This window comes from Petaurus breviceps, unplaced genomic scaffold, assembly GCF_028583685.1.
Source record: "Petaurus breviceps papuanus isolate PSGF00001 unplaced genomic scaffold, PetGlider_PUasm1.0 90977, whole genome shotgun sequence".
Taxonomy (NCBI): domain Eukaryota; kingdom Metazoa; phylum Chordata; class Mammalia; order Diprotodontia; family Petauridae; genus Petaurus; species Petaurus breviceps.
In genome coordinates this window covers 8291283-8310660 of record NW_027187391.1, presented here as the reverse complement: position 1 = coordinate 8310660, position 19378 = coordinate 8291283, and the positions used below count along the sequence as shown (strand labels likewise).

At 35.4% G+C, this 19378-nt stretch overlaps 1 protein-coding gene across 1 annotated transcript in view; it reads left to right on the top strand.

Moving 5' to 3' along the window:
- Positions 1 to 13503, top strand: part of PEX7 (peroxisomal biogenesis factor 7) — a 73631-nt gene extending 60128 nt beyond the window's left edge. Inside the window, exons 9-10 of the mRNA XM_069077284.1 lie at positions 6410 to 6509; positions 13015 to 13503. Coding sequence (XP_068933385.1) covers positions 6410 to 6509; positions 13015 to 13083 — 169 coding nt within the window. The 3' untranslated portion in view covers positions 13084 to 13503. The remainder of the gene's footprint in view (positions 1 to 6409; positions 6510 to 13014) is intronic.
- Positions 13504 to 19378: the final 5875 nt, after the last annotated feature.

Below are 19378 nucleotides of genomic sequence, written 5' to 3'. Positions count from 1 at the left end.
GACTTAGAAACAATCAGACTTGGTAATGGATGTATGGAATGAATAAGAAAGAAGAGTCAAGGGTGACCCTAACATGCAGAATCAAAACAATTGTGGTGCCTTTGATAGAAATGGAAAGATTGGAGTGGTGGGAGGAGGAGTGAGGAGTTAGGGAGGAAGATTCTGTTATAGACATGTTAAGTTTGAGATGCCTATGTTTAAGGCAGTTGGAGATGTTATGACTAGAGCTTAGGAGAAACTAAGAGACATGTGTATATGTGTATTTATTTCTGTAGTTATGTACTTAGAGATAATTGAACTCATGGGAGCTGATGAAATCATCAAGTGAGGATATTGAGAGAGAAGATAAGAGGGCCCAGGAAAGCTTTGGGAAACACCCTATTTAGGGGGCGTGAAAGAGATGAAGAAACAGTAAAGTAGAATGAGAAAAGAGTAGTCATACAAGTAAGAGTCGAGAAAGAGCAGAGTCGCAAAATGCAAGAGAGGACAGAGTATTCAAGAGGAGAAGGTGGTCAGCAGGGTTATGTGATGAAAAAGAGATTTTTAAAAGGGGTGAGTATTGACAAATGCCATTTGTTTTGGTAATTAAAGCGTCATTTTTGCAAATAGAGTGTCTTTTTTAAAATGAGGGAAGAGCTTCCTTGTAATAGATAAAATTTTTGTTTATTCCTGCTATTATTATAAAGAGTAATCAAAGGTCTGGGCTGAGGCCTCCCCAGTCTTCTCCCTAGGACCTTTAGGACTGGCAAATTTCAAAGTCATGTACATTCTTGGGCAAGAGATTTCTACTTTAATTGTTTCTTTTGCCTTTGTGTGTATGTATCTGTGTATGTGCCCATATGGTCACACAGGGTTGCAAGATGCCTTCATAATTGCCCTTGATCTTCTGCTTCTCACTTTGAAGTGAGGATGATCCCAGGAACTCTGGACCCATTGGAATTCTCACCTGGCAAGGCAAACCACTCATTCATTCCCTCTGGTACCACACTACTCGAATCTTAGAATTGTGAAGACTCATCACATGACTCCAGGAAAATAATAATAGCATAGGAAATGAACCAGACTGGCCTGCTTAAAATAAATCCATTCTCTGCCCCAAAGCAGAGAAAAGATCATTGTTTGTTTTTTTTTAAAGCAATCGGGATTAAGTAACTTGCTCAAGGTTACACAGCCAGTTATTTCTGGGTGTGGTGCTAAGTATCTGAGCCGGGATTTGATCCACAGGTCATCCCAACACTGGAGCCAGTGCGCTTACTTGCTGAACCACCTGGCTGCCCCTAAGCAATTGGGGTTAAGTTAACTTGCTCAAGGTTACATGGCCAGGTGTTTCTGGGTGGGTGCTAAGTGTCTGAGCCCGGATTCAATCTCCAGGTCATCCCGACACTGGAGCCAGTACTCTTACTCTCTGTGCTACCTGGCTGCCCTGAAAAGATCATTGTTAACTTTGGAGAGAACAATTTTAGTTCAGTGATGATGACAGAAGCCAGATTATAGAGTTTAGAAGAGTGAGAAGGAAGGAAGTTGAGATACCAAATGGAGATAGCCTTTGTAAAAAAATAAATTTAATTTTTCCTCAATTACATATAAAAGCAATTGTTAACATTTGTTGGTGTTTATTTTATTTTGATTTCCAAATTCTTTCCCTCCCTCTATTCCCTTCCCCCTCTCTGAGATAGTAGGCAATCTGATATAGTTTATTCATATGCACTCATGTAAAACATTTCCATATTAGTAATTTTGTGAAAAAAAGAACTCAAAAAGGAAGGAAAAAAGAAAAGAAGGAAGGGGAAAATAGCATGTTTTGGTCTGTATTCAGATGCCATCAATTCTTTCTCTGGAGGCAGATAGTATTTTTCATCATGAGTCTTTTAAAATTGTCTTGGATCATTGTAATCCTGAGAATAGCTAAGTCATTCACAGTTGTTTTTGGTATAATATCACTATTATTGTGTACAATGTTCTCCTGCTCATTTCTCTCTGTATCAGTTCGTGAAAATCTTAATGGGTTTTTCTGAAATCATCCTGCTCATCATTTCTCATAGCACAGCAATATTCCATTACAATCATATACTACAACTTGTTCAGTCATTCCCGAATTGATGGGCATCCCCTCAATTTCCCATTCTTAGTCATCACAAAAAAAGAGCTGCTATAAATAATTTTTGACAAATAGGTTATTTTCCTTTTTTTTTTTTTTGAGGAGATAGCGTTTCTATAGTTTAGCTGAGAATGGGAACACAGATTAAGGATGGTAGTGAAGATGGTAGGATTTAGTGGAGGTTTTCTTTTTTTTTCCTCCAAAAAGAATGGGAGACTTGGAAATATTTGTAGGTAGCAGGGATGGAACGAGTAGACAAGGAGAGATTGAATTAGTGAGATACAGGGGAGGTGAAGGGGCAATCTGCTGGTGAAAACAGGAAGGGATAAAATAAAGGGTATCATGTACTGGGATTGATCTTGACTAGAATGGCAACTTCTTCATCAAAGATTAGCGTGAGGGACATTTTGGAGAATGGTGTCAGGGGAATATAAGATGAGAAGGGGAAGAGAGATGGTTGTAGTGAATAGCCTCAAATTTTTGGTGAAGGATGAGTTGAGGGTCCTCTGTTGAGAGGACAGGGAAAGGTGCAGAGAAGAGGTTCAGAATAGCTATGAACTCTGAAATTTTTGACAGTAAAGTTTTACTTTGCTTATGGTCAGCAATGACTTATTAGTCAATATTTCACTAAGGCAAACAAACACTAAGGAATCTAACCTCAAAACAAGTAATAATATTCCTTATTGTTGAAGAAAATCAAAGTATAATGCAATAAGCTAATAATTCAGTTTCACAATTCTTGAAGTTCTTATAGATTTCATTTAAGAATCTAAGGGACAGAAATTATGTAAGAGTTTGTTTTCAAGTTTTATAAACTTAGTATCAAAAACTCAAAAATATACATAAAACCATAAACTTTGGGGTATTTTAAAAGAACATATATTAATTTTAATGTTTATTTCTTTATCTGTATGTAATATTAGATTATTTTGCTATTCTCCTTTAATATATATGTTTTATACATATATACGTACACATATATCTTTCCTCTTTATATTATTCTTATGTGTCAGAAACCTCAAAATTCTTACCTTTCAGCAGAGATCTGATAGAACATTTGCAAAAATTCTTCTATTAAAAAAGTAGATACTTTCCTAGTGTAGGAATAATTTGGTTTTGGAAATTCAATGGGGCATGCAAATTACCTTTGCCTATAAAATTCATAACAGTGTCTGGGAAATTAAATCTTGATCTTATTGTACCTTGCCCTAGAGAAGAATATATGGAAAAAACAAAGGAGGCCACTATTACAATTTCTGAGAAAGACTTGTTCTGTTATCTGTTTGAACAGGAAGGTTTCCAAATGTGAAATTTCAAAATGTTTTATAAATCTTAGTCATCTGGTAAATGACCTGCTTATTAACTGTCTTCTGGTACCAACAACAATAAATAATCTATAGCAACAGTCCTTTTACAATTTAATAGGAATGCATTATGCATTTATTGAGGAAAAAAATACCAACAGGTTAAATAAATTCAGACTGTTGGTTTTATGTGTTTACCCTGTTCCCAGACATATCTGCTGAACTTTCAGTGTTTTCCTTGTTACAAGTAATAGAGTGGCTTTGGATTTTTTTTTTTGGCAGGGTATTTCTTGCTAAGTTAAAATGTGGTATTTTTATGGGATATTTTAGAGTCAGACTTTCTTTTTAAATGCTAAGTAAAGCTTTTAACTTAGAAATAAACTTTCATTTTGTCCGTGGCAAGCAGTTTCATTCTTCTTTATAAAATAGAGGTGTAACATGTTATGATTATCAAGCTTCAAACGATAAATATGATTTTTTTAATGTGTGCCTATGAAAATAATGTGCTCTTAGCTGGTCTCTTACATTGAATGAAATAGAAGTCTAGACTATAAGGAATATATTGTCTCAAAAAGATAATGTCATAATTAAACAAAAATTCATAGAGGAAAGATTATTTTTTAAAAATTCCATTTCTGGTAAAATAAAAATTAAATAAGATTTTGTTTGTGCCAGTCCATAAGAAATTCATTTATTAGATATTACTTTAAATGTACATATTGAATATTTACTATGTGCTCAGTGTTATGCATATTACATAGTGAATGAGTAAGACATGGTCCTTATCCCCAAGGAGGTTGCAGTCTAGTGAAAATGCATTAATATTTTATTTAAAATCATAAAATTTTGAACTGGAAAGGGTCTTTGAAGTTTTTGTAGTTTAACTCATGTTTCTTAGTTGTGGAAACTTATAGTTTTACTCTGCTACCAAAAATGTAAAAACAGAAACTACTCATCTCACAGATAAATTCTTGTATATTCATACCCTATCACAGCTCCTGAAAAACTAAAAATTAAAACTACCACCTTAGAGGATATTCTGAGGTATTTATAAAGGTAAAAGAGAATGGCCGTGTTTTACAGACTAATCCTTTGGGTAGGCATTAGTTTATAATTGAGAGAATTGTAGACTCTGAGTCTACTCTCAACTCTGCAACAAACTGTTACCTTAAGCTAGTCACTTAACCTCTCTCTCTGTGCTTGCTAATTTATAAAATGAGAATTCTGTTTTGGACATTATTGAATTTGAAAATCTTAGTAAAAATTATGTTTTAAGCTTCAAATGATAATAAAACTCATTTAAACTTTTAGCTTGGCAGTTGTATAGTAATCCATAGTTGGAAGGGTTTCTTTAAAATTTAGGTGGACTTGTGATCATATATATGTATGTACTCTTTAAATGCAGATTGTGTTCCATCCATGCCTGCTCATCTTGTTCTCTTGTAAAACTGCCACAGGGAATGTATCCAGAGTTCCAGAAACTAACTTTCTTTCTTTTTTTTAAAATTGATTTGTTTGTTTGCTTTTAGTTTACAAGATTCAATTCCACAATTCCTTGAGTTTCACATTCTGTCCTTCTCTCTCCCCTCCTCCTTCCCCCCATGGCGGCATACAGTCAAGTATAGGATATGTAAATACTTTCACATTAGTCAGGTTATAAAGACGGATTGTATCAGATGGATGAAAAATAGTAAAGAGGAAAAAAAAACCAACAAGAAAAAGAAAAAGATAGAAACTAACTTTCTTTGGTTCTCTTGACTTCTTGTAGCTACCAGTGTAGACTGTCCATGGATGATACTCAGGGATATGCTAGAGCCTGCTTTTACCATTGTTAAAATTCCAAGGTGACCATTTACACCTTGGAAATCAGTAAACACCACAAATCAGGCCTTGATTTATTGTTTTGTTAATTACTAAGACTTGAGAAAATGATGACAGCATATATAACAGTCTGTACCTAGAGCCCCCCCACATGTCTGACAAAAAAAGAAAAAGATATATCGTTATTATTTCTTTGGAATAAAAAAATTAGACATTGTATATATTCTGAATGTTAATGGCTTTTAGTTGTTTTTTATTTACGTTTTTATAGTTACTGTGTACATTGTTCTGTTTCTGCTTTCTTGTTCTGCATCAGTTCAAATCTTCTCTTTTCTGAATTCCTTACATTTGCTGTTTGTTAAAGCTCAGTAGTATTCCATTATATTCCTGTACCACAATTTGTGTAGCCAGTCATCTCTCAGTTAGGCATCTGTTTTGTTTCTAGTTTGGGGATTTTTTTTTTGGGGGGGGGTTCTGCTATAAAATTTTTTACATATATGGGGCCATTCTTTCTGGAATTAACTCCTGTGGAGTATAAACCTTGAAGAGGAATCTCAGGGTCAAAGAGTATGAGTGTTTGATTACTTTTTTTTGTTTTGTTTTGTTTTTGACATTAGTCTTCCTCTCTTGCCCAGGCTGGAGGTGTAACCTGAATACTCATCTCTTTTGTTGCACTTTGCTTAGCGTGGGAGCTTCAACCTGCCCCATTTGTGACTTGGGCTGCTTTGCCCCTCCTTAATCTGTTGACCCTTCTGGTCTCAGCCCCTCACCATATTAATGCTGAACTTTTTTAGGATCCTACTTAGTTTAGTCTACTGCAGCTCAAGAAAGCTATGAGACTATGAATGAATGGATTTAATAGTGATAGGAATTACAGAACTGTTCCAGCACAATCACTCTGGTTACTTTTCTTGTGAAACCTTAAGTTGATAACAGGATTGTTTGGAACTGATCACAGCTATATCAATGGTGTCTTCATAGTCAAGCTAGCTTTGGCTTTTCTTTATTCCATATATCATCTTTGGCAATTTAAAGGGTATAATTCGGAATTGTCTTAATTTGTACTTCTCTTCATATTAGGTATCTGGAAATTTTATCTTTATTGTTAATAATCTACATTGCTCAGAGTAATTTTTTAAAAAGTGAATTTAGCTACTTGAATCATTTTTTTTGTTTATGTCAATAGATTCTGGAACTTTTCGAATCCTGATCCTCTCCTAGAAACAGTGGAGCATCATACAGAGTTTACATGTGGGCTAGATTTAAGTCTACATAGCCCTACTCAGGTAATGAATGGCACATACTTCTATTTTCTTCTCTTCCCCAAGGTAATAAGTTATCTTAACAAGGTACAGGTTGTAGTGTCTGCCATTATTGACAACTGTCAGGTAGTTGCTATGCCCCCAGGAAGATTATAGCAAACAGCAAATAATTTGATGTATCCATGAATTAAAAATGGATATTTTTACCCATTATCTGGAAGAAAATTTGATTTGGTAGAAAAATTAAATTTATCATCAACATAGGATAAAGAATCTGTGGTTTCATCAGTTTGGGTACCTAGTCAACCACTGTAAATCATAATCTCTCCTCAACTAGGTAGACAACCTCATGAGTTCTTACAGTTGGAAAAGTTCTTCAAATGGTAATTAACTCCCTGATAATGAGTATACTCTGAAGTTAGCTAAGATAAGCCTTAAATAAGAGACTCAAAGTGCCTTTTCAGGTTTGTAAGATGTAGTAGAGCTTTCATTCCAGTTGGCATACCATTTGAGAATTGTAGGTCACCTTCATACCACAATATGTAGCATCAGAAGATTTGGGGAGAAGGCAGAATCATGATGGTAAAGGAGCAGGAAGAAGTATAGTTGAGCCCTCCAATGAAGATCCAAAAAATTTACCAAACTGAGTTCTGATTGGGAAATCAAAGGAAAAAAATCACAGCAAGTCATATTTCCAGTTGAGGTCAGCATTCAGAAATATATAGAGAGTTTTGTGGACACTGGAAATGGGAACTGGACAGGAGGATGAAACTGTGCACCAAGGCAAGAAGAGATTACAGATCTGTTCGGGGGTCCCAAGACTTATGCAGGATTCAAGAACAGGTACCATCTGGGGGTTCTATTATTCATTAACCATTTCCTGATCATGGATCTAAGACAAACTGAGGCAGAAACAGTGTGGACAAGAATTGTTTATTTGTTTCTTAAAAAGCCAAAGTTGACTTTTAAAATCAAATTGTGTCACTAGAGGGGAAAAAATGGTAAAAAGAAATGAGATAAGGAAGAATTGCAAAAAGAATTAGCAGCTTGGAACAAGAGGGAAAACAAAAAACAAAAAAAAAACCCTTTACTCAAACTTTGCACCTCCCTGAAAATTAGAATGGACCTAAAGATTCCATGAGACATCAAGAAATAATAATTAACAGTCTGAAAAAAAATAGAAGAAAACATAAAATATCTCATAGCAAAAACAACTGATTTAGAAAATAGAGAAAACTCTTAAGAATCACTGGACTGCTGGAAAGCCATGACTACAGAATAGAGCCTACATATCATATTTCAAGAAATAATAAAAATTAAAAAAACAATTCTTTTAAAACCAGAGGACAAAATAAAACTAGGATCCACTAGCCACTTCCTTAAACAAATCCAAAAATAAAGACTTCTTGTAATGTTATAGCCAAAATCCAGACCTTCCAGGTCAAAGAAAAAAATTCAAGTACCAATGAGCCATGATCATGCAAGACTTTGAAGCCACCACTGTTAAGGAGTGTATTACTTGGAGTACAGTATTATAGAATGTAAAAGCTATAGACTTACAAACAAGAATAACTTACCCAGGAAAACTGAGCATGATCCTAGAGGAGAGAAAATGGAACTTCAGTGAAATAAAGGACTTCCAAGCATTTTTGTCGAAAAGACCAGACCTGTATATAAAAACTTTGAATTGCCAACACAGTAATTAAGACATAAAAAGGCAAACATCATGAAAGAGCAATCATAAGGGACTAAACGAGGATAAACCATTTATATTCTAATGTAGGAAGAAGATATACATGTTCCCTTACACTTCTGTCATTATCAATGTTCATAGAAAAAGTCCATTTGGAGGAGAGCCTGAAAGTAGTTCTGTTATGTTTTTTATGATTTTAAAAGAAAAATGGAAAGGGAGAGGAAAATGAATATACTGGAAGGAGGGGGAAATGAAAGGAAGGATGGGGAAAATTATTGCATATGATTTAGATGTGCAAATAGAAATCTGTACAAATGTGAAGGAAGAGATGGGGGAAGCAGGCAGCATTTGAACTTCAGTGTCATCTGATTTGGTCCAGGAGGGAAGAATACACACTCAGTTGAGTACAGAAATACAGATTACAGAAGAAGATTACACCAAGCCTAGAGCAGTGCTGAATTTATTCCTCTCTCCCCATGCTCTGGGGAGGAGACAGGAAAAAAAAGAGAAAAAATATATATATATAAGAAAATAGAATTATGTGGAAATGAATAATTAATAATTATCTATAAACTCACCCATAACATAGAAGAGGATAGTAAAATGGGTTGAAAATCAGAATCCAAAGAGTATCTTGTTTACCAGGTATGCACTTGAAGCAGAAAGATACACAGAATTAAAATAAGGGGCTGGAGCAAAATCTGTGATGCTGCAACTGAAATAAAATAAAAAAAGATGGGGAACAATAATGATCTTAGACAAAGGAATAGCAAGAATAAACTTAATTAAGAGAGATATTTAGGGAAATTGCAATTTGTTAAAAGATACCATAGACAATAAATATCACTATTAAACATATGTCCACTTAGTGGCATTGCAGCTAAATTGGGTGTGGGGAACCTCTAGCCTTGAGGGCACATGTGACCTTCTAGGTCCTTGGGTGCTGCCTTTTGACTGAGTCCACATTTTACAAAACAGATTCTTTTATTAAGGGTATTTGTTCTGTGAAATTTGGATTCAGTCATAAGGCCACACTTGAGGACCTAGAAGGCCACAGGTTCCCTTACCCTGATTTAAATACTTAAAGGAAAAGTTAAATGAGTTATAGGGAGAAATAGATAGTAAAATAGTAGAGATAGCAAAAACAGTAGAGGCCCTAAATTTACCCCCTCCAAGACCGAGATAAATCTAACTAAAAACATAAACAAAAAAGAATTGAAGGACTCAAATAGAATTTTAGAAAAATTAGATGTGAGAGACCATAGGTGATCATTGAATGGGATTAGAAAGGAGTATAACTAGTTATACCTCAAATCTTCATGGCACCTTTATGAAAATTGAACCATGTATCAATGCATAAAACTTCCCAAACATATATAGAAAGCAGAAATGTTAAAAATCATCTTTTACAGATCATAATATATAAAGAGCTGCTAAAGAAATGATTATAGTCTAAAAAATTAGAAGTGAAATAGATCATACACCTCTCATAAATAGGGATATGAGATGTATCTTTAATCAAACCAGAATTAGAGGCAATTACAAAGGATAAAATAGATTATTTACTTGAAGCTAAAAAACTTAAGTACAGACAAATTAATGCACCTAGGGTAAGAAGGGAAGTAGTTGATTAGGAAAAAAATCTTTTGAATCAGATTTTTTTGATAAAGTTTTGATATCCAAGATATCTAAATAATTTGTCCTTGTGTGTGTATATGTTTTTATGTGTGTATGCATATATGTGCATATGTATACAGATATACAGTAAGTTCTCAACATTCATTTATTTAACTTTCCCAATTTCAAGCATTTGTTTGATTTTGTTAGTAACCTTATTTTCATCTTTACACTGGCAACTATACACATTCCCAGTCATGCTCAGTATAGAAAAAACATGAGAGGTGCGAAGCATGCACGTTTGTGAAGTGGCTGGTATTCTCCTAGGGACATCACTAGTCTTGTTCACCCCACCATTGTAGAGTCAAGAGCGTCCCATGCATCACTGCATGTTTTCATTGTTTGTCTTTAAAACTAAAGTTTTGTGTTATACTTATGTCCCCAAAGTATAGTGCAAGTCCTTTGGTCTCTAAGCCCAAGCGTACAAAGTCATTGGTGTGGTTTAGTGAGAAAATAAATGTTAGTTAAACTTCTGCTGAAATGTCTACAGCCACTGCCAGCCATGACTTTGGTATTAATTAATCAGTGATTTGATATATCCTCAAAAAGAAGCAAAGTATATGTAAAAAGTGCTCATGAGAGTGCTAAACTAACCTATCAAGTGTGTAATGAGGAAATTGGAAGAATGGAAAAACAGCTAAGTGTGATATGATTGAAATTAAGGTAAACTGATGCAGAAAGTTCTGAGCATATTCAATTTTTTGGTGAGGCTAGCAATTACCACTAAAAGGGATCTCTCAATTCCTTGGTCAGTCAAAAGACCATGAGGTGGGGCTTACTAGCCTTCACAAAGTTTTTAGAAGTACAAAAAAACAAAGAACAGGAAACATAAAACAATATGATTAGTTACAAAGTATCATAGATGATGGAAAACAATATGATTGGATGGAAGTCAGGAATGCAAGACAAGCAACATCCCCTTCCACATTGTTGCTATGGAAAGTTCATTGGTGGTGTTCATCTGCATGGTTAGTTAAAGTCATAGTGATTACAGTCCAGACTTTCTTGAAGGACAGCCAGCATTGCAGAGATGACAGACTTTCTGGCACCCACCTATTTCTTGCAAGGCTTGTTAGGCAGATAACAAATTTCCCTTAATTGTACATGGATAGTAATCTGTGCCAGTTCAGGTAGACATTAGCCATTCTCTCAGACTTGGGATCAAGAGTATTTTATGTAGGAAAAATTGGTTTGTTTAGAGAGATGTCATTCTTTTTCACTTCTTCATCCAAGTCACTTAGCTCCTTTCTTTCCTTCCACCCTCCTAAAGCCTTTTGCCAGAGCTAGATATGGCCTAGCTAAGATATTTTTTGGTTCAGTGTGATTTCAAGTAACTTTTTTTCTCATGAGAAAGTTGTAGCACCATTAGAAGAACTGTAGTGAAATCCTGCCAAATTTTGTTGTTATTTGCATTCATTTTGAATGATCCATTCATAGTAATATCTTACAAGGGCTTTATTTATGAATGTTAACAAATTTCCCTAGTTACTGATCTTTTTTTAATATAAGAAGCTAGAAGGTGGGCTATTAAATTCAATCAGTCAGCAAACAAATATTTACTTTGTCCAAGGCACTGAAAGAGAAATCAGAGACTAGAATTTCTGAGTAATCTTGGATGAGTAATTTATTTACTGTGCCTCAGTTTCTCATCTCCTTAGTGAAATAATAATAATCAATGGCACACATATAGGGAAAGGACAAGAAAAATGTGCATAAAGCTCGGGGATAAGTAGCTGTGATTTCTGTGGCTTGTTGCTAGAAAAATAGGTTATGATGAATTCTCTAAATAGCTTGTGTCAATTTGTCTTTGTCCCTTTTTTAAGAATAAAGGCAGCTAGTATAGGACTCAAGAGACCCGAGTCCTAGACTTGCCTCCCAGTCTATCAGTTCTATATTTTATTGACAGTTCAATTCATCCAGGCCTAAATTTCCTTTGTAAAATGGGAATATTGATATGGATGATATCTGAAGTCTAGATTTTGTATCAGTGGAAGCTATTGGTTTAATATCATATTCCTCCCAACTTAATGTATTTTGATTAAATTAAATGGGTTTTTGATTTCTGAAGCTGTAATAGGGAAATGATAAGATTTGTCACAGCTGGGAGATCTCCCATGTTACTTTCAGCTTTTATGATACTACTTCTTGTTGAAGATAAAAAATATTCCAGGAACAGAGAACAGTGCATATATCATGCATATAGTAAAATTTCATATAATATTTATATAATAAACATAATATAGAATATATTTTATATAACACATAAAGCATGGTCAGTGTTAACTAAATATCATAAGCTTTGTACTGTGAATACAAAGAGAAATATTAGAAGAGAGAGGAGATAAATTGTTTATTTTGTAGAGTAAAATATAAAGCACAGATGACCACAGTTGCAAGTACACAAGAAAAAAGTGCACATATAATATGAGGCAGTAGAAGGAGATGCATTGGTTCAAATATGGTGTTAGGAAAATGAAGGTAATCCTAAATACAATACAGAATGTATATTTTTCACCAAAGCTGTAGGACCAAAAATGCAGAAGCAAATTCTAAGGTATTTTTTAACTTTGTAAATAGACAACAGAAAGGTGAACAATGAGAGCCATCTGGCTTTCCTAGCACTTCTGCCCGACACACTGTAGAGGAAACAAGGCGTGTTTTGTTCCTTTATTTAATCTGTCTCAGATTAGACACATAGAAAAAGAAAAATGAGACTTTGCCATAATTGAGATAAAGTTAAATCATTAATTTAACCACCAAACTACACTTTCTTGGCAGCCTGGGGAAGCTCCTGGTCACGGGTCATTTCTTTATTAGGGCTCCTTGTTGTTTGTCCTTGTATCTACTGCTAGCACCTAACATAGTGCCTGGCTCCTAGGAGGTGCTTTAGAAATGCCGTTCTGTCAATCAGTTGTTTGAACTCTAAGAGATTAGCCCAGCTATCTGTGTAGCCAACTGCATTTTCTGTATTTGAAATGTATGTGGAGAGGGGAAAACTTTTTTCTTATTACAGTTATCTCTTTGTTCTTTGTATTCAAAGATATTGCTGTTGACAAAATAGGTACCAGAAATGGTTTCTGTTTTGCTGCCATTTCAAAATATCTCAATAAATTTATCTACATCAGTGTTTTTGCTAACTTAAACTCTTGTGTTTTCTAGGTAGCTGACTGTGCTTGGGATGAAACTGTGAAAATCTATAACCCAGCTTGTCTTATGAATCCACCTTAGCAAGCGCTCTCCTGCTGAAACGCAGGCTAAGAAACTGTCCAATGAAAAATAAATTAACTGTTGTTAACATTTAGACATAATTCTTTATATTGTTAGGATTTTAAACTTTACAAATGATTAATAATTAGCTGAGGATAGCAAATAGAAATTTTGGTTAGTAATTTGAACCCATTGTGCATATTAAATTTCCTACATTTATGAATTTGGTGTTTCCTACATGAATTGTAATGTTTCTTACAACATATGCTAAGATCTAATCTCTGTACTGTAAAATACATAAAAATAAGAGGAATCATTTTGGTTGCATCGAAAGTGATTCATTTTATTTTTGTGTCACATTTTTCATGTAAAATGACTAATGTTGATAATAAATAAATATCCCAATAAATTGCTTCTCTTAACTATTACTATGACAGAAAAGATTGTTTTCTTACATACATTAAACTGTGTATGTATGTATATGTATGTCTGTAGCAACATGAAAGTTTACTGCAAGTTATACCCAAAAGAATGGTGAGATACTCTGAAAATGTGAAATTCAGGCAAACCATTACCTATTCAATTCAACACACTTTCATTATACCCCTAACACTGTAAGGCTCTAGAGATACAAATATAACAGAAAAAGATTTTTGTTGTCAAGAAGTTTGCAGTTTGCTGTGAGACAAACACAACTATAATACAAGTTAGAATGAGACTTCTTTCCCCTCAGCAACTATGGAGCTTTGGAGCTCCTCTCTGCCTCGACTCTTCCCAAACAACAGCCCGATTGCCCGAACTTACTGCAAATAATCGAGTCCCTTCTTCAACGAAAAGTTTTCACTAACTGGACAGGAGCTTCCTCAGTCAGTCTTCTATTCCTCAAGCTCAGTGGCATGCCTCTGTTCTACAACTCTCTGGCCACAGAACAAGAGATAATTCCTCCTCACTGAGGCTAGTCCTTCTACCTCTCTCAAACACATTCTTTTCTGCCTCCACTAACCAATTCTATCTCATGCATCTTAAATTTCTCCCTTTCCATTGGTCCCTTGTCTAATTTAAAACATGCTCAAGTTTTTTCCAAATCTAAAAAAAAAGTTTTTCCTTGACCCTTTTATTGCATATTTCTCTCCTTGACAAATTTCTCAAAAAAAATATTGATATTGAAAGTAGATGGCTGCCTCACTACCTGTGTTCTCTCCCAATTCCTTACATTCTAATCTATCTCATTCCTTCTTTAGGTTGCCAACTTTTGATACTGTTGGCTCCTACCTTCCTCTGAATTTTCTTTCCTTCTCTAGGCTTCAGACATACTATATTGTCTTCCTAACTTTATAACTTCTCTGCTCATCCTTTCCTCCACCATTGAAGGTGGCATAGCAGATAGTTTGCTAGATTTGGTCTTGCTAAGCCCTAACTTTGAATTCTATTCCAGTTACTAGCTGTATGACCCTGGGCTAGTCTCTTAACTTTGTCACCTTCAGCTTCTTCAGCCCTGTTCCTCCCCTTCATTCTCTTACCGCACCCCCCAACCCTATTACATGTATTTTCTCCCATGGTAAAGTCACTTTATTCCCAAAGTGACTCTCAAATCTTTTATCTTTTGAACTCTGTTCTCTCTAGTTTAAGACCAGAATCCCCAGCTATATACAAGAAATCATAATCCAAACATACAACTACAGTTTCAAATTCAACATGTCCAAAACTAAGCTTATTCTCTTTTTCCCCTAAAGCTGCCCCTCCTCTCAATTTCACTAATGTTTTTTTTCTGTGTACACCACCATTCTCCCTATCTCCTATGTTCTAAACCTTGGGGTTAGTTTTTTTCTCTTCACTCTCCCTCACCTTTTATAAATAATTATTTTCCAAGTCTTAGCAATTGTAACTCAGCAGCATCAGCTGGTAGTAGCTAGATGGCATAATAGATAGAGTACTGGGCCTAGCTGGAGTTAAGAAGACTTGAGTTCAAATGTGGCCTCGGATACTATTAGCTGTGTGACCCTGGACAAGTCATTTAACCCTTTTGCCTCAGTTTTCCCATCTGTCAAATGAACTGGATAGGGAAATGGCAAACTACTCTAATACTTCTGCCAAGAAAACCCAAAATGGGGTCAGGAAGAGTCTGAAATGACTAAACAACAAAAAGCATTACTTGTATTTGTTACCTCTCGATTCCCATTGCTGCCACCCTAATATAAGTTCTCATTACTAACCCACCTAGACTATTATAATAGCTTCCTAAAAGATCTTCCTATCTGTACTCTATCCTCCAATATATCCTTTATATTGTTCTTTATACATATATAGATCTGGTCATGTTGCCCTTGTGCTCAAAAATCTAAAGTGGTTCGGTTTTTTGCCTGTTGTTATTTGCCTAATGTTCAAGGTCTTCCACAGTCTGGTCCCAACCCACTTTCCCTATCATTCCTTTCTATATTGTTTGTCATCCAGGCAAACTAGTTCAGTTTTTTTCTCCCTTCATCAGTGTGTCTTGTTCTCTCGTTCCACTTTTACCTTTGCTCATTCTATTCCCTGTGACTTCTTTCCCTTTTGAATTCCTACTTGTCTTTAATGTCCGACTCAGGTCCTTCATGAAGACTTTCCAGATCCTTCTGATCGTTAAGGACCTTGATCCTCATATGTCACTTTTTTGGATGATTTTTCTTAATGCACTTTGTGTATGTGATTTATCTCTTTACTCTCTCAATTCAACAATATGAAGGAGGCACTGTACTTCTTCTTAGGGGTGCAAAGACAAAAAAACCCAACAACCTGTCTCAGTTTGCAAAAAAAATTGCCATCTTTTGGGAAAATATATGCAAATAAATTAAAAGGAACATATAAATTATAAGCTTTACATATTTTCTCAATGCCTAGCACAATAAACACAGTAATCACTTCATGTTAAATGATGGAATAAGACAAGCACAAAGCAAAGGTATAGGAGACAAGCATGGGAGGCTTTGTCTAGAGAGAATTGGGAAGTTTTCATGATAGAAGAAGAACTTGATCTGGGTCCTGAAAGAAGGAAATTATTTCGGCAGGCATAGATGTGGAGAATATCCATTCCAGAGATGGGGGGTGTATATGCACAAATGCATGGAGACAAAAGAGGGCCAGGCAAGACTGGAAAGTAGCAAGTACTCTAATTTGGTTGCAATGTAGAGTGTGCAAAGTGAAATATTGAGAAATTAAGCATGAAAAAGTAGAACACTCATATTGCATTTTGTAGGAAAAGGGAAGCCACTGGAGATTTTGAAGGAGGCAGAGGCTTCTAACATTAAGAAAGTTTCATCGGCAATGGTGTAAACCTAAGAACTTGGATTTCCCTGTTTAACAACATCTTAAAATACCGTTGTACAATAGATTTGTGTTCTTTTGTTTGATTTTTAATACAATTCCCTCCTTTGACTTTTTCTTTTCCCTTTCCTAATTATTTTTTCCACATTGGGTTTTTATTGCTTGTTTTTTAAAATGGTGGGCCATCTGAGCAGTGCCCACAAAGCTTTCCTACTTCACCAGTTCCCTTCGGATGTCTGCTCCCAGGAATGGAACTTTAGGTGCTGATGACCAGGAAGGGAGTGATTCAATAAGTACTGTAGAGCTGAAAAAATATTTAGTGTGATCAATAGCTAAGCATAATATTAACTTTTATTTTTAAAATTATATAAAATGTTTCTTCTGTTACGCAGATTACCCATAATTATAACTGATTAAAAAAAACAATATGAAGCATATTATACACATTCTTTATAAGTATGAATTGCTTTTAGGGATCAGAATACTTCTCAAATTACATTCAACCCAGGTCATACTTACAACTGGTTCAAGACTGTGATTCATTGCTATGGGAAACTCCCAGAAGATACCTTCTATCAAGACAGATGGGCACCTACTCTATGAGTAGTCTTAGACTATTGCCTGTGGCTTTGAGAGGTTAAGTGATTTGTCCAGGTCACATAGCCAGTATATGTCACAGGTGATATTTGAAGCCCAGTATTCCTGACTTTGAAGCTGGTTCTCTATCTATGTTATATTGCCCAATTCCAGTTAATTGAAATTATTTTGATATTTTGCTTTCATCAGTCTATGATTATTAGTTGATCTTTTACATTGCTGATGGAACCAACATCTTATAGTTGTATATACATCTATTTTAATTTAGTCAAGGAAGGGGGCAGTACCTGTGGGAAATTTGGATTTTTTTTTTGCTTTTTGGAGAGGGGAAGGCAGGATATTTGAGGTTAAGTGACTTGCCCAAGGTCACAGGACTAATGTGTCAAGTATCTGAGGCTGGATTTGAACTCAGGTCCTCCTGACTCCAGGGCCGGTGCTCTACTCACTGTGCCACCTAGCTGCCCCTAAATTTGGGTCTTTTAAAGTATGTCTTAATACCTTCACATTAGTGATTAAAACATATACACACATACCTTCCTATAGGTTAATAGAGATCAGAAATAGAATGCTGGAAGGAAAGGGGCTAAGACCTCTCCCAAGGGAAAATCCACAGGCATTCTGATTGTTTGGAAGAATAATTATAAAGGAGCAGCAATATAGACCTTAGTGGTCAAGAAAAGGTTAAATCAGGGTTCTTCATCTAACTCAGCATTTAATTTTTTTACTAGCCTCTCAAACTTTGTACTTTTTTTTCCTTTTGCTCCATCAGTTTCCATAGTCAAAGAATTCATCACCAAATGACCAGCCTACTGGCCTGGTCCTTGGAAAGCAAACATAGTCAGCTGCCAGGACCATACAGGCTTTCCAGCATGGTCAAACCATTTGGAGCTTATACTTTGCTAAGTAGTCCATAATTAAGGAATAGTGTCCAGCATGTGCCCACCTAGGAATGATAAGGATTTGAGAGAGTGCTAAATGGAAAAAAAGGTAGAGAAGACAAAGCTGTATAGACAGAGGAAAGGCCTGAAAATATGATTTTACCACTGGAATGTGAAGCCCTTATCTGGATTTTGAAATGTTTTACAATATTCACTACAATATAGCTGAGGATTTGCCAAAATATTATAGAACTGCTAATTGTTTGCTGTTCTTTTGGCCTCAAATGCTATCTGTACTTACAGTTGAGTCAAGATCAGTCTAAGGTGAGGGGCAGTTCAGTGGCACAGTGACTAGAGTGCTGGGCCTAGAGTCAGGAAGACTCATTTTTGTGAGTTCAAATCCAGCCTTACACACTAACTGTGTGAACCTCAGCAAGCCATTTAAGCTTGTTTGCCTTAAGTTTCCTCATCTGTAAAATAAGCTGGAGAGGGAAGTGGCAAACCATTCCAATATCTTTTCCAAGAAAACTCCAGTTGAGGTCACAAAGAAGAGTCAGACACAACTGAATACAAGATCAATTCGTCTCTAATGAAATAGTTCTTCTGGAGTGTCAAAACCACATTCGAAATTAAAATTATACTCCTGATCTAAATAATTTGGAGAAACTAAATCTTGATAATTTGTTTTTCCAGTGTACTCACAACAAAAGATTGTCATACTTAGGGAATGTTGAACATATTACAACATCTCACATGTTAATTATTGTATAATAGCTAATACTTACATAGTCCTTTAAGGTTTGTGAAATAATTTACATATATTATCTTCTACCCTGTGAGGGGGGTGCTATAATCCCCATTTTAGAGATGAGGAAACAGGTTCAGAGAAGTGAAATGAAACAATGTGGTATGGTGGCTACAGGTCTGACCGGGAGGCAGGAAGAGTTGGGGTCAAATCCTATCTTAGATACTACCTACATGACATTGGTCAAATTATCTGTATCTCAGTTTCCTCATCTGTAAAGTGAATGAACTAGATTTAATGACCTCTGAATTCTTTTCCAGCCTTTAGTCTATGAGCCTATGACTTGCCTTTGATTGTGATGCTTATAAGCAGCAAAGCTAGGATTTCAACCTTAGTTATTTATGGCTTTATTCCCAGTGTTCTTTCTACTACACAAGATTCAAGTGGCTTTGATCTATATTTGATGTGGTCACTTCAGCTCCCTATCTCAATAACTTCCTATCCATTTTTATTTTTCCCCCAATAGTGAGCTAATGTGATGGCATGGAAAGAACACCAGAACAGAGACCCTGGTTTTGAACTCTGTCTCTGTGTTTCCTACCTGTATGAGCAAGTCAGTAAACCTCTCTGCCCCTTGGTTTACTCATTCAAAAATAAAATGAGGGTACTAGATAATACATAAGTTTTATTGCAACTCTGGATCCTATGGTTTATGGTTATAAAATCCTCATTTTTTCATAATATTTTCTTCTTAAATGAGGTCAATAAAAACACATACCATAAAGTATGAGGAGAA